Genomic DNA, 16140 nt, shown 5'->3' on the forward strand with positions numbered 1-16140 from the left:
GTAGTCCACGCAGGAGTCTTTAATGTTCTTTGCAGAAAGCCATAAGGCATTTGGGACCCAACAATTTTCTGATCCTGCATGTAAAATTGTTATTCTTTTCCCTTTGTTTGATGGAGCTTTTGTTTGACACCTGTTGGAAGAATCGGACCATCCTTTGGATGGTGTTTCATGAGTGTCAAACCATGTCTCGTCCAGATAAATTATTGGTCGATCTTCTGTACGGTACTTTCTTATGGAAGTTATATATTCAGTACGCCACTTTTGTAAACGATGGGACTCCATAAGCACTTGCCTTTTGCCAATTGTACGATATCTGAAGCCCATTTTAGACAAAATCCTCCGAAGACTAATGCGGCTACAGTTTGTGTATATTTGTGTATCATCATTAGTAAGCCGTTGTTTTAAAGCATCTAATGTAGGTATCCGTTGCTCTTCGTACATTGTGTAAATTTTTTGTCTTATTAAGTCCTTATCATTTTCGTCAATACATTTGGTAGAACCGGCATCCTTACGCTTCCTTCTTGACTTAATGGGATTTGATGTAATTCTTTTCACTGTGGTTAGAGGTATTTTCGTTAAATCAGATATTTCACTGGCAGCAGTATTATCAGTAGGTCCTCTTGTAAGTAAAGAACTATATATTGTTTTTACGACTTCTCTAGCGTCAGCAATAAATGCTTTTTCTTTGCTGGAACACTGGAAGAAGCACCATCAATGTTTTTCCACGGACGCCACATAATGCTGTTTTATAGGTATACATAGGTATAACACTGATAACACTTGTAACACTTTCAACTAAATAAAACAAAATGTATATTTAAAAATTTCTCATCGGTTTTATATACTTTTACAAATTATACAGAATAGAGGGAACCTGTATAATTATTCCAGGAAATACTTAACGATCAACAAATTTATTGTGGTCATTAAAAGATCAACCATTGATAGTGAAACTCACTGTTAAAATGTTTACAACTTTATGAAATAAAATGTATTCTAATCGTTTTTATAATTTTATACGATTTTTTTAATCGTTTTTATATTACCAGGAATTTATTATAAAAACAAGATAACGACAATCCACAGTAGCTTCAATTTTACCTGAATACTTACCTGCTCAACTAATGTTAACTAAGCTGGGGTACTTGCGGTCGGGTTTTATTGCAATCATTAAGCACTCAACCATTTTTCGTGAAATAAACTATAAATAAATAATTAAAATATTATTTTGGTACACCTGTGCAAAGTTGATAAGGGGAATAGCGAGCGGTTGGTCGCTTTAAGTGCGATGTTGCCAATGAATCAACTTCAATTGAAAATTGTTATAGTATAATTTCCAAAGCATTTGTAATTTCCCTCGTACTAATATGCAGATTATCAGTGACAATAAGGATTACATTTAATTTATTTTCTTCATTTACAATAGTTTTTGTATCCGTTACGTCAAATTGGACGTCGTCGCACTAATGCTCACTCTATATAAATGCATACATAGGATACCGATAATACCTTGTTTAATAAAAGATGTTGCTTTCAGAATTTTCCAAGCATTTCAACATTTAAAAGTGTGAAAAACATTGAGGATAAAAAATCACTACCGGTAAAATGGATTACTGGTTCAATACATTGAAGTCCCAACATGACCAGTCTGTGAATATCTATTCGCAAGCTCAAAATTCAGGGTCGCAATATCCCAGTCAACATGGTGCTGATGGCAAAACACGCAACCGACCAACTGAAATGAAAGTAGTGGGTTCGATGTTTAGTTTCTCTCAAAGTCAATCGACAACTTATGTAAGAGATCCTTTTAAAAATACCAGCTATTCTAATTCCAATAAATTTCCCAAAAAAAATCCTGACGATAGAGAGTTTGCCGAAATATTTGGAAAACCGAAATACTCTTCTGGGAATAAACAACCTGAAACGATGGTTGGGTCATTTTCAAGACAGGAATCGGATATCCATCGTGAAAAAAGCCCTTTGGTTTATGCTCGGGCTTCGAATTCATATGGACAGATACCTTCTCACGAAATGAATACTTTCGACGGCGAAAGAAGTCAAGTCCATCGTGAAACCCGCAGAGGAAGCCCCCCTTCCACGAGTGAAAGAAGTCGTTTCGGAAATGAAACCCGTAGAAGCCCACCCAATAGTGAAAGAAGCCGCTATGGTCTTGGAATCCGTGGGAGAAGCCCTCCCTCCAATGGAAGACAAGAAACGCGCAGAAAGAGCCCTTTTACAACTCGAGAAAGGCGTCCGATCAGCGGTGAAAGGGATCGATTTCGTCGTGAAACGCGTGAACTAAGTCCTCTTAACCGTGATAGAAGTCCTCTGGATCGAAATAGAAGTTCGGATAATCGCCGAGATGCCAAAAATATGCCGCGTGAAAGGAGGACGGGAGTACATGAGAGAATAGATTTTATACCACCAGGAGATAATCCTTATGAGCCAAATAGAATTGAGAAAATTAACCCTTTTACGAATAACCGGAATTTGGATTATACGAGAGATGGTATTATTGACTTATGTGGAGATGAGATGGAAGACAAAAGTAGGTCGCTTGGAATAAAGCAGAGTGCAGTAGAGAGCAACATACAGAATAAGACGAAAGTTGTACGTGATAATCCTTTTAAGTCAATTAGAAATGGGAAAATTAACCGGAATCCAAATTACCGGAATTTGGATAATACGAAAGATGATATTATTGACTTGGACTTGTGGACATGTGGGGAAGAGATGGAAGACAAAAGTAGATCCTTTGGAATGGAGCAAAGTGCAGTACAGAGTAACATAGAGTATAAGACGATAGTTGTTCACAGACGATACCCAGACATATTATTGAAGGAATTTGAAACAAGAGTTTTGGATGCTGTATTAAGGTCACACATCGCAAGTATTACTCCGAATGATAGACCACAAATTGAACACGGTATTTTCACGGGAGGTGAATATGTTTTCACGGCTAAAGACCAGAAATCGAAAGCGTGGCTTGATGATATGGTTCCGAAGTTAAAGGGACACCACGGGGGTATCCATCTAAGAGTCGCAGACATAAAAGAATTACCACCCGCAGCAGTTAAGGCCATGATGGCTCCTGTCACAATCAAATCGAGGTCAGTATCTTTATGGGTTCGTCGCAAATCATGTGCTGAAGGTCCAAATGTTATTCTTTCAAAACTAGAAGCCCAAAATGCGGGACTGTTCACTAGTCACTGGCGCTTTCTAAGTAGGAAACAGAGTAAAAAACAATTTCTAATAATGACCTTTAAGATAGACGAAGAAGATGTCACGCGTCTACAAAGAATCCATATGAGACCTGAGCTTGACGGTGATCAATTGAAAATTTTAATTCATACATTTAAAGAGAATTAGGATGTTCTGAATGGAATCGGTAAGGCATTTTCTACTTTACTGAAATAAATAAGGTACAGTATCTGCAGTAGACTGCCCTGTTAAGAATAGAAATCGTAACTGACAAAATCCCTATTTTGAGATATTCGATGTTTTAGATTTGATTAATTACCATCAAATGTAATGACTCATTAAAAATCTTGTTACAACATAGCAATATATTTTTTGATTATAAATTTAATGAGTGCGTGCAATTTTCTTTCAGAGTATTTGAAATTAGACTTTTGATAGATACGACATTTAATCCTAACAAATCGTACAAATAAGGTAAAGTAAAAAGTCTTATCTTAATCAAAGGTATAGTTTATTAAGATAAACAAAATAACACAAAGTCATAATCAGTTTTTTTAATCATCTAAAGCTCCAAGTTCCATTGAAGTTAGTAAATTATTCCAAAACGTTTGTCTGCTTTTAGGCATGTGTCCACACAGTTTGGATATAATTAGTTGTTTTCTTTCAGTCGTTATGCCTCTAGGAATGGACTTGGGTGAAGGTTTTGTCATTCCCTGTTTTGCATTCTTTGCATTTAGAATGTTTACTTCACTTTCTGTCTCTGAGGTGAAGCTGGTTTTGTACGAAAAAGTATATTTACCTCTAGAAACATTTACTTGAACCATTTGATTTAGGTATGGCCTGGGATTAATTTTATTCAGTTTATATGCAGAAGTACCATCTTACTATTCAAAAAAGTCAGTTAATTCCATAACAATTACTTTAGCATTACTTGCTGCATTTGTTACTGCATCCGAAAAGTCTTTAAAATCGTATATTTTACCCATTTGCTTCATGGAGCGTTCCACTTGGAATGAGTCCGCAGCCATGAATTTATGGCCAGGCTCAAAATACTTGATATTTAATTTTTCAAGTGCGATATCCTCAATAAACTTAAACAAAGTAAACAAAGCCCAGTTTTTATTTTGAGCAGAGCAATTGTCAAGCCCCATTATAACATTTTTAGCGTCTCGGTGAGACAAAAAAAATTTATAGAATGTGCTGGCAATATCCGACTTACTCCGTCCGGCTATTTCTTCGTGCCATAAAATTGCAGTTGGTACTGTTGGCTTTCTAGCAGTGACGACAAAACTTTCATTAAAAGCAATTATTCTAGGTGTAAAAATAATCTCCTTAAACATATCCATTCTCGGAAGCATTATGACCTAGAATATCACAACAAAATAAAACATTTATAATTAATATAATATTTTATTACCTTTTGCAGACGAGTCAGTTTGGTATTCTGATCTGGCAACAGTGTATTTATTTTGATGTACACCAAAGTTGGTGCATTCCTCACAATTATCCACCAATGCATCCTTTTTGTGAAACGTGGATTTTGAATGCAAGTCAAATGATTCACACAACCTAAATTAGGACTCTTCGTGTCCTAATTTTACAAATGAAATATTTAAAGTTGCGACAACTTCTCGATATAAATAATACGAAAACTTGATATTTGGATATTTTTCAATAAAATTCTGGTACATCATTTTTATTGTGATGTCAATGGGAAGATAACGTCGTTCTGGTGCGTTTTCCCGGCGGTAGTGTGGTTCTGTGGGTTTGAAAGATTCTATATGTTCTTTAATAACATTTCGATCCATTTTAATTTCTCCTGTCTTTCCTTGTTTATTCCTGTTGACCGTTACTGTTGAATTTGTTTTAGTAAGGGCATCTCTAATAACTCTGTCATTTTTCTTTTCATATCCCAGCGTTCTCATAAAAAATATTTTTCAGACACTTTGTTTGCATCCGTCATTGTCTTTAAGAATATATAAAAAACTTTTCGACCTTCTAGACACAACACTAGCTGTGGTTTTCCGTTTGGTTACTTGTTCAGATGCGTTATTAAAATTAAAAATTTTCTGTTCGTCTTTTTGCAATTTCCAAAATTCTCCATTTATTTCTGTTCGTCTCGCTTCTATAATTTTTTCGGAACATCTGCTCTTGCAAAAGATACAAGATGGTTTTACATCGTCCTTAGCAATTGTGGCTGTTAATTTTCTTTGTTTTCTCATTGCTAGGCTCTCTTTAAATTTCTTTCGTTTACGGATTTCCCCTGTTTTAGTTAAATTGTCTTTTTCCGTCCTTTTAACGGATACATATATTATATCTACCAAGATTTCTTGAATAAAAGGGAGGCAGTCTTCTTTACCTTCTTCTTCACCTTTGGAATCAGATTCTTCAGGAACAACATTTGCAGCTCTCAAAGTTATGTCACTAATAATCTTCACTTTATTTAAACCTTTTCTGTATAATTTCGGTTCCTCAATTTCTTCCGTCTCTGAATCTGACAAAATAAAATCGGGGTCATTATCATGCTGAAGTTTAGGTTTCTTTTCCACACGTCGTCGTAAACTGTGTATTTTCTCCCTTTGTTGGTTATTTAAAATATGCAGCATTTTAAATGCTCTGCTATTTCTGTCCATTGTTACTGGTTCAGTTAATAAACTTTAATGTAAACACACTTAAAAACACTATAACAATAAGATTAATACTAGTAAATAACTGAAAATCAGATACGCCGAATAACGCTTACAACCGTTTAATTTTTAGGTTAAGAAACTAAAAAGGCGGGAACACTATGAAAGATTAGGTTGGATCTTCCTGTTAGAATATTTTGTCGAAACTACACAATTGTTAAGCAAATTTGTCGTAACTACCAATCGTCTAGATCCGACAAAATTTTAAAGTGGAATAACTTATTTTTAAACAGCAGATAAGACTTTCATTCTTAACATATAGGTAGGTTATTTGGCTGTCCTATGTATTGGCGTTATAACCTAAAAAAACTAAAAATTGCAAATACGACTTCTATTCTTAACACGGCAGTATAGTAGGCACGTAATTTCGTTGGAAAATTTACAGGAACAAGAGCGAGTAAGACACCTACAAGTTGGCAACAGTGTTAGAATGACCATTATAATTAGACTTCGGCAAATATGCAAATAAAAATGTAGAAAATATGCGCATAAATATGCACGTGTTTACCCGAAAATATGCAAATATTTTACAAAATATGCATACCAATAAATAAAAAAATCGTAAAATAGTAACAATTTTATTTAAAAAAAAAAGTGTACATAACTAAATATTTCCTACTATTCATTAAGATTTACATTTATTTTAAGTAACTACATCATTTTTAAGTATGAATAAACTTATTTAGAATTATGGTAACAATAAATGACCAAGTGGTGTTCAAAATTTTCTAACAAAAACTTGTGGCTTCTGTCTGAGTACATATATTTATATATGGAAAAACTTCGTTCAACATCAACTGATGTAACGGGAGCATTTTTCAAACTAACCAAAACATTTGGTTCTAAATTAATTGTTTCCGAAATATTTCCAGCTAGAACACTGACTACTTCAGAAAGAATATGGTAACCTTTATTTTTTTCCATAGTAGCTTCAAATTTTTTTAAAATATCTTTTCCAATATTACCTCTAACGTTCCGACAACATGACGCAAATTCTTTTATTAATGCTGTACTTTCGAACAATGACAGTTTTGGTGATTCTAACTGAGTAATTGTTTTTTGAACAAAACTAAAATTTGATTTTATAAATGAAAGTTCTTGTTGAAGCAAGTTACTCTGAAAAGTTTGTTTAGAATCCAAAAGAGATTGGGAACTTTCATCTGTTAACGTATCAATTATGTTCTTTATTTTAACAAAATGATCTGCATAAAAATTAGCTGCTTCTAACCATGTTCCCCATCGCGTTAAAATAGGTTGTGGTGGAAGAGGAATGTTAGGTAGCATTTCTTTATAAAGTTGAATTCTTATAGGAGATTTAAGAAATACTTTTTTGACACTGGATATCATGGTATTTACAAGAGGAAACTTTTTTCGTATTTCCTCTGCAACTCTGTTTAATCCATGCGCTACACAAGTAACATGTATTAAATCTGGGAAAAATATTTTTAAATTTTGTCCTGCTTTCACCATATAAGGAGCAGCATCCGATAAAATAAGCAGTAATTTATTAGAAGGAATAGTTGTCGGAAGAAAAAAAGTTGCTAATGTTTCTTGTGTAAAACGCGAAATTGTTAAAGCATTTGTTTTCTCAAGTTGCTGGCATGAAATAAGATGAGATTTTGGTAAGGTATCTTCTTTAAGAACACCAATCAATAAATGAGCAATATACTTTCCTGAGAAATCAGTGGTTTCGTCTACAGATATGTAAAAATAATTATCTGCAATTTCTTCCTTAATATTAATTAACACCGACGAGTATAGCCCGTTCACATTATTTCTTCTTAGAGACCGATCACTTGGAACATTAAGTTTGCAATATTTTTTTAGAAACGAACTAAAATTTACATTTGCTAATTTTGAAAGCGGTATGTTTGCAGACACTAATGCGCGACACAAGTCTTCATTAAAAGTTTCTTGCTCATCTAATTTTTTTGAAGTAGATTGGAAACATTTAGCCATTGAAGTTTGATGTTTTCCTCCTATTTTTCCTTTTTTTGCAATGTGTGAAGCAGTTCTCACATGTTGGTCTATCTGAAATTTCTTCTCACATGCTATCTATAAATAAAAATAAAAACCTTTATTTTAACCCAACCTTTAAAATATAAAAATATACAAGGTGTTTTTGGTTAATCAAATAACTGGTTTGGAAAAAAAAACACTCGCTAAGTGTTTTAAATGCAGTATTAATCCACAAATTAGTTTTTGTTACTAACCATTAGTACATCATATAACTTATTTTAAAATTCAACAAAAGTTTTTTTTTTGTTAATTCAATTACAATAAAAATAATTGTGTTTTAGAATAGCTGACTTCATAAAAAAAAGTAAAGGTGAAAAATTTTTCTAAATACACACCATTGTATTGTACCATGGACAATTTTTTCTCACTAAAGGAAGCTATTTTTCATTTAAAAACAACCTACGAGTACTAAATTTCAAGTAAATACGTTTATTGGTTTTAAAGTTATTGTTGTTATTAACTAAAAGAATTTAATTTTTTTTAATTTTAACACCCTGTATCTCGAAAAGTAAATAAGTTTGACCCCTCATTAACTATATCGTTTTGTTCAATTTTTCGAGAAGTATCTACAGTCAAACGTTGTAAGTGTCATTTGGAAACACCCTGTATGTATGAAATATTAGATATTTAATAGAAAATATTAGATACTTACAATTTTGCCACAGACTGAACAGTAGATTTTTCCCATATCCATAGACAGCTCTTTATAAGGTTTAATCCAAGTTGAAGCACTGGTTGTTTTAGGCATTATAAAATCACAATCTTCCTTTTTGTTACGCACAACGAGTGTTTACGCTTTGAATATCAAAACAAAAATGATTTACAAATCTGAGCATCAAATTAGAAATGTTTAGGTACCTAATTCAATAAACTGGGAGATTTTGGAAAATCCCTAAATTAGGAACAAAACTATTAGCCGTTTACCTGCTGTTAAGATACAATAAATTGTAGATAGATTTGGGGATTAGATCATAAAATGCAAATGAGCGAACCCTTAGCGATTATCCAATAACTAAATGCCTCAGTGACCGAGACTTTCTAAGAATGTTGAGGGCTACTTAAATTGATCTTCTTTGAAATTGTAAATGTTTTGTACCTGTAGAGATTACGTACTTAGATCATTTCTTGATTAATATGACTACAAAATTTTATACAAGAATTGAAATAAATTGGTATGTTTAAAAATTTTCAAATACAGTATAAAAATCTGAACTTTTATGCACTTTATGCAAACTTTTATACAAATATGCCAAAATATGAAATATTTGCATAAAATATGCACAATATGCAATATGCATATTTGCCGAAGTCTAATTATGATATTCTACTGAACAGTAGCGTCGATATCTAATTTTAAATTAAATAAAAGTGATTATTTTGCAAACATTTGATTTTAAGTGTAAATGGAACAGTCGCATGTCTTCAAATTATGTGGGTATCAGTAAATATTTTATTTTGTCAAAAAGTTTCATTTTCTATAAAGTTTAAATAAAAAATATGGGTGTTATCAACTTCTTATATACCTAGGTAGAATAGTTCTAGTAATAACACTAATCGATTCGACTGAACAAAACTTATTGTAAAATAATACCTACAGTCCATCTAATTTACTTACCGTTGCACGTCATTATCATTGACAGTTGACAGAGATCGAAGTTGACATAGTTGTCAAAGTATAAAAAAATCCTGAATCCATTTTAAATCAAATAGGTCACATAATTATTTCAAAAGTGGATTATACAACAAAACAAATTAATATTTAATGTAAACAAATAGAAACAAAACAAGAGTTGAAAAATAATCTTTTTAAAAACGATTTGAGCCGCTTGTAGCATCGTATAACGATGTAAAATGGAATACTTAAACAAAAACAACACTTTTTCATTACTTATTAACATTAGTCAACACAGCAACTGTCAAATAAGTGTTACCAATTTATGCCAAAATATCACCTTCGTTCGATTACAGTTACAGTGTGTTCCGAACAAATGTTCTTCATAAAAACGCTTTAAATGAAACATATTCTTGTGTATTTCTTCAAGTTAACATTAATAGAAATCTTTAAATATTATTTCTACGCGTATATAATAAAATATGTCTAGTGGCTGTAATGCCAGTGTACTCGGCAAAGTGATTCGAAAAAAGAACACACCTACCGCCTAAATATTTCGTGTTGGTATCATGTGACCTCACGGGTTATGATGCGGATGACGTGCAACGTTAAGTAAATTAGATGAAGTATATATAAAAAAAAAATTGTTAATAACAGTACCTAATTATCAAAAAAAGTTAAACAGTATGATCAAATATGTACGTTTTATGAACACAAATGCTCATAAGTATTAAAACTTCCTATTTTATCCCTGATAACTTTTATGTTATTATCTACTTTATGTTATCAACTCTATATCAAAAAATTAGAGGCATTTGAACTGTGGATGTATCGCAGAATCCTGAGAATATCATGGACCGAGAGAGTCACAAATGTCGAGGTCTTGAGAAGAATGAATAAAGAAAAGGAAGTCATATTTACGATCAAAAAACGAAAATTGCAATACTTGGGACACATTACAAGAGGCGAAAGATATGAACTGCTTCGAATAATTATGCAAGGGAAAATAGCAGGAAAAAGGTCCATAGGAAGAAGACGAAACTCCTGGCTAAAGAATCTACGGGAATGGTATAGCTGTAGAGCAACGAATTGTTTCGGTCAGCAGTTTCGAAAATACGTATAGCCCTGATGATCGCCAACCTTCGGAACGAAGATGGCACTTGAAGAAGAAGAAGAAGAAGAAGAAGAACTTTTATGTTATTGCAATCAAGAAGAAATAGAGAATACATTTTTTAAATTAAATATAGGGTGTTCTATTAAATAACCACAACTTTGGTTTGACACTGTGTTAGAGAAGACTTAGTACCTCCATAATTTTAAAATGGGTAAGAGGTCTAAAACTTTTATTAACATTTTTTTTAAATATGTACCTATAGATTGTCTCAAAGTGACTAGTCTGAACAGGGTAAATGCACAACATAGATGCGATACTTCTTTGCAAACTTGTATTAAAGTAAACGTCACTTCTTACTACTTAGCCTAATCCATCTTTTGTGTTGAGGGTAGCTTAAGTACTAATGCCCACTAACGACCCTGCCTAGCTTTCTTCTGTCAGTGGTTCTCAAACATAAATAATATTTGCTACAACATACTTGGGTTAAATTAAAATAAAATAGAAATTAAGAAATGCCTTTTATTTATGTTACACAAGCAGTTTGTTTTTAATTCTACAGTATGTGCTAGCGATACAAATCATTTGTTTATAGATTTAAATAAAATCGAATAAAATAAAACTAGAATATAAAGGAACATTTTATTTATGTATTGTTCCGTTCAAAAGTTAAGGGGGGAAGGACTTTTAAAAACCGCACTGTATATGTTGGCAGTAACAAAAAGTAGAAATATCCGAAAATAAAACTAATAAATAAGTTGAAAATAAAAGAAGTCATTGTATTTAATTTCGTGTGTAAATAATCGTAATTGTTCACCATTATATTTAGTTCCTTTTTTTTTGTCAATCGCTGTCACATTTAGTTTCTGCTTCACTATCGTCATCATCATTATTATCGTCACTGTCATCACTATCTCCTTTAATTATATTTATAATAATTGGTTCGATATCATCCAACAAATAGTCAATTTCCCACATTTTTTTTTCTGTTGCTATTACGTGGTTTGCGTAGTTTTTCCATGTCTCTGGCGTAATGCAAAATAATTCTGTTGATTGAGAGTCAGAGTTTTAACCTTGTTTAGGCTGTCGTCTCTTCAAGGAATGGGTACTCCTTTTTTTCTGTTGATAATATTCTAAAAGGTTGATATTAGAAATAAATATTGCAAAATCTACTAATAACCCAGAATATTTGGTAAAATAAAAATTTTGCATTCCAATAGGATCACCTATTCACTAGATTCACTATTAACTGTAGGAATTTTTGAAATACTATGTCTGGAGACAGGAATATTTGTTGTTTTTCACAGTTGAAGGACCTGGCATACTTTCCGCCATTTTGAATCACGAAACCACCACAGCAAACGTTACTAAGTAAAATATACCGTCTTAAAAATCAACGGGTTACTGTCCCCGATCGGAGTCGTGCGCAGCGAAAGTGTTAAAATTAAAAAAAAAATACTATATTTCGCATTTTTCTGTTTAATTGTTAAATCTTCGAGTTGAATTTATTTATCACAAATATTTTTATGTTTTAGGTGATTTCCGCTCCGTATTGGTATGGAGTTTTAAAATTAATGTCCGTACTTCAAGAGAAAAGAGTTAGTGTTATTTAAATAAAAATAATTAACATTTTATTTGTTTCGAGTTTACTTTTGTATTTAAATAAAGAGGTAACTGTGAAATTTTGTGTTATTTGGGGCATCTCACTGTATTAAATGTTTAGAAGAAAATTATAGAAGTAAATATTTGTTGGGGGTGTATTATTAAGGGAGAAGTGGGAGGTCTGGGACAGTGGCGCACCCAGGGGGGGTTTTGGGGGTTAAACCCCCCCCCCCAGGACCCTATTCCGACAGTGTTACACATTTTAAGGACTCTAAATGGAGGTAGTACCATAAAAAAAATTTCGGTGACCAACCAAACCCCCCCCCCCCAGAAGCAAATTCTAGGTGCGCTACTGGTCTGGGACAAGGGAGGTGTGAAACATTTCAAATTTCCCACCTTTATATGTGAACTATCAGTCCTGTACTTTCTCACCCGATGTATTACTGATTGTAGCATTTCCTATTCGTTAAGTGTTGGAGAAGCACATGTGTTGTGATAAAGAGAGAACATTATTGATTTTTCTTTTTGAAAGGTAAGAATTTAACTTGTTTGTAAATTATTTTTTCTTCTTAGCTGGCTTTACAACTCGGGATGAGTCTTCGCCGCATCCACTATCGCCCTCCATCCACTACGATCTTGCGCTTCTATTTCCCATTGTTGTTGTACCCCAATTCTAGATGAATCGGCTTAAAAAATTATTTTTTCTAATTATAATATTTCAAGGCAATACAGAAACCAATATAATGATAAGCTTTAATTAAAGTTTGTAAATTATATAATACAAAACGCTGGGGCACCTTGAGGTTATGTTTGTTCACTGATTTATTGTAAAATGCTCCACTGGGAGGACTTGGACATAAGATGCCTCATAAGTGGAAGAAGAAAAATTCTGAGAGGACTGCTCCATCAAAGTCTCGCATTGTAGAGGCCAGTCAGCAGATTAAAGAAGGGAACAGCACAAGGCAGGTGGCAAAGACTTATAGTATTTCAAAATCGGCTCTTCAACGCCATTTGAAGAAATATGATGAAGCTCCCAACAAGGAATGCGTTGTTTTTTGTTCTAATTTGATATGTGGTATGTTATTCTCCGAAGAGCGAGAATTGGCTCTAGTAGAATACATCCCGGCTGCAAGTAGAATGGTTTATCATGGTTTAACATCAGTTCAGGTCAGAATTCTAGCGTGGCAATATGCAAGTGCCCTGAAGTATAAAGTAGGCAATTCATGGTAAGTTAACCAAATGGCAGGATATGACTGGTTCAAAGGCTTCATGGAACGCCACAAAGAACTTTCGCTAAGGTCTCCAGAAGCTATACAAGTCTGGGAAAGGCAACAAGCTTCAACAAAACCAATGTTGATAGGTTTCTAAATAACTTAAAAACTATCTATGAAAAGTATAATCTCACCCCAGATCTATAAGATCCTATTTGTTACTTATATACCTAATCCTAGATTAAAAATTAAAATAAACTCATTGAAAGGAGTAAAAGTTCAGTTTAATTAAATTGTTATTTAATAAATACTTTAATCTATAATATTCATCTTAAAATATGGAAGAAACATTAGATATAGCTAGTTTAGCTGGCGCAAATGATGAAGAAATAGAGTTGTTTAAAATATTTATGAATATTATCGATGAATAACAATAATCATTAAATAGGACAAAACATACAACAAATTTGATCAAATATCTGTATAAATATAAGCTTTTCTTGGTAAATCTTGTAGTTCGTTCTCCAATCCGAGGTTGGCTGTCATCACAACTATCCGTAAATTATTGGCGGCTGCTCTGAAAAGATCTACTAAGCTGCAACTATACCACTCTCTTGGGTTTCTCAGCCAGGAAATTCTTCGTCTTCCTATGGATCTTTTACCTTGCATTATAAGTCTTAATATCTCATATTTCGCACCTCTGGTAATGTGGCCTAAATATTCCAACTTTCTTGTTTTGATGTGCTTTATGACATCGCAATCCTTTTGTTGCCTTCTTATCACTTCTGCATTTGTAACTCGTTGGGTTCATGGTATTTTCAAAATCCTTCTATAGCACCACATCTCAAATGATTCCAACTTTTTTATATTACCCACTTTTAGTGTCCAGCTTTCCATTCCATACAACAAAGTCGAGAACACGTTGCATCTTAAGTCTTTCATCCTTAGCTCCAGAGGATGGTCTTGATTAACAAACATTGTTTTTATTTTTTAATTGCTTGTTTTGCAATTTCAATGCATATCCTTATTTATCTACCTTGGTCATTGTTTTCATTTACCCAGGTTCCCAGATATTTGTAGTTATTCATTATCTCTACTTGATTTCCCTCGATATCTATCCTTCCTACTGTATGTCGCTTAGAAATAATCATGCACTTGGTTTTCTTAACGTTCATTTGTAGTCCATATTTAATACTGACTTGATGTAATCTATTTACTAAGGATTGAAGTGCTTTTAGACTGTCTGCAAAAACAGCGGTGTCGTCTGCGAATCTTATGTTATTCACGATTTTTCTATTTATTGATATACCCTGCTGTTCCTCTGATATTGCTTCCTGGGGACACCATGCCACTCTGTCTAATACATCTTTTGATTTCTATAGTTTCTGTATCGACATTTTCGATTCTAACCTTTGTTTTTTGATTCCAGTACAGATTTACAATAACCCGTATATCTCGACTATCCACATTCTTTTATTTTAACAGTTTTACGAGTTTCTGATGTCGTACTCTATCAAAAGCCTTTTGATAATCTATAAAGCAGATATAGCATATTTTTTGGCAAATATAATCGGCCAAAAAGAAAATCCGTTTAGAATTAGATCTCTATCTTTTAAAAAAGGTCTGGCCCTGCAAAATATATAGTACTTTTAGAATTTTTATAAACAATTAAACATTTCTCGAGAAGTCATTCGATTTCTAATTAACAGAGCTAATATACATTATAAAGCCTTTTGCATAAACAAAAGAATTTTTACAAAAGTTATTTTAAAAATTTAAAATGGCGAAAAATTCACATTTTTGAACTTTCAATCATTAATTTTGCATAAACTAGGTATTGGGTCAAATGCTTTTTTTATGTAAGTACTTTCATTCAATATTCTACTCATTTTATGATAAGGTATTTATTTGATACAATAAAAATAATCAAAAAAGACCTTTTCTGCACCTTAAAAGTGCCATATAACCAACAGTCTGCAGTTGCAAACACTTGGAGGTTACTCCAGGCACTCCCCTTTATACTACGAAAAGCGGTTAAAATATTGCCAAACATAATTCTTTCCAGAGCCAGCGCACTACAGTGTGGAGGAGTACTGCATTTATCATTTGTAAACAATTGAAGTTGAGTAATCTATTGAAAAGAATTTTGTTTACCGCATTTATCATTTGTGAACAATTGAAGTTGAGTAATCTATTGAAAAGAATTTTGTTTACTGCATTTATCATTTGTAAACAATTGAAGTTGAGTAATCTATTGAAAAGAATTTTGTTTACTGCATTTATCATTTGTGAACAATTGAAGTTGAGTAATCTATTGAATTATGATTTCCAACATCCGTAGGGAGACGGCACTCTAAGAAGAAGAATCTATTGAAAAGAATTTTGTTTACTGCATTTATGACCAATTGAAGATATTCATGTAATCTGCCATTCGAATTTTTAAGTACTGAATGAACTGTAAAGACCTAAGGTACATTAAGTTTCAAATAACATAAAACTGCGATAACAACAGATGACAAACGAAAATAGAAAGGAAAACTAAGACAGACATAGGACAATACTGCAAGCGAGAGAAGCAACATAGGCCGAAGCAAGAAATCTGATAAGAAAAAATGGATATATTTGTACTTACATTAACTATAAAAAAACAAACTCAATTTTGAAATAATATAAATTTGAACCTGCTCTACACCACTT

At 32.8% G+C, this 16140-nt stretch overlaps 1 protein-coding gene across 5 annotated transcripts in view; it reads left to right on the top strand.

The window, feature by feature from the left end:
- LOC140434075 (uncharacterized) overlaps positions 1-12264 on the top strand; it is a 41438-nt gene extending 29174 nt beyond the window's left edge. For 2 of the 5 annotated variants that reach the window (XM_072522088.1, XM_072522090.1), the window contains 2 exons: positions 1538-3388; positions 12166-12264. In XM_072522088.1, coding sequence (XP_072378189.1) covers positions 1606-3369 — 1764 coding nt within the window. In that variant the 5' untranslated portion in view covers positions 1538-1605 and the 3' untranslated portion in view covers positions 3370-3388; positions 12166-12264. Of the gene's footprint in view, positions 1-1537; positions 3389-6273; positions 6338-9220 lie in introns of those variants that run through there. The other 3 variants (XR_011950020.1, XM_072522089.1, XM_072522092.1) reach the window with 3 other exon arrangements.
- The last annotated feature ends 3876 nt before the right edge of the window (positions 12265-16140 follow it).

The sequence above is a fragment of the Diabrotica undecimpunctata genome, chromosome 2 (assembly GCF_040954645.1).
Source record: "Diabrotica undecimpunctata isolate CICGRU chromosome 2, icDiaUnde3, whole genome shotgun sequence".
In the NCBI taxonomy this organism is placed as follows: Eukaryota; Metazoa; Arthropoda; class Insecta; order Coleoptera; family Chrysomelidae; genus Diabrotica; species Diabrotica undecimpunctata.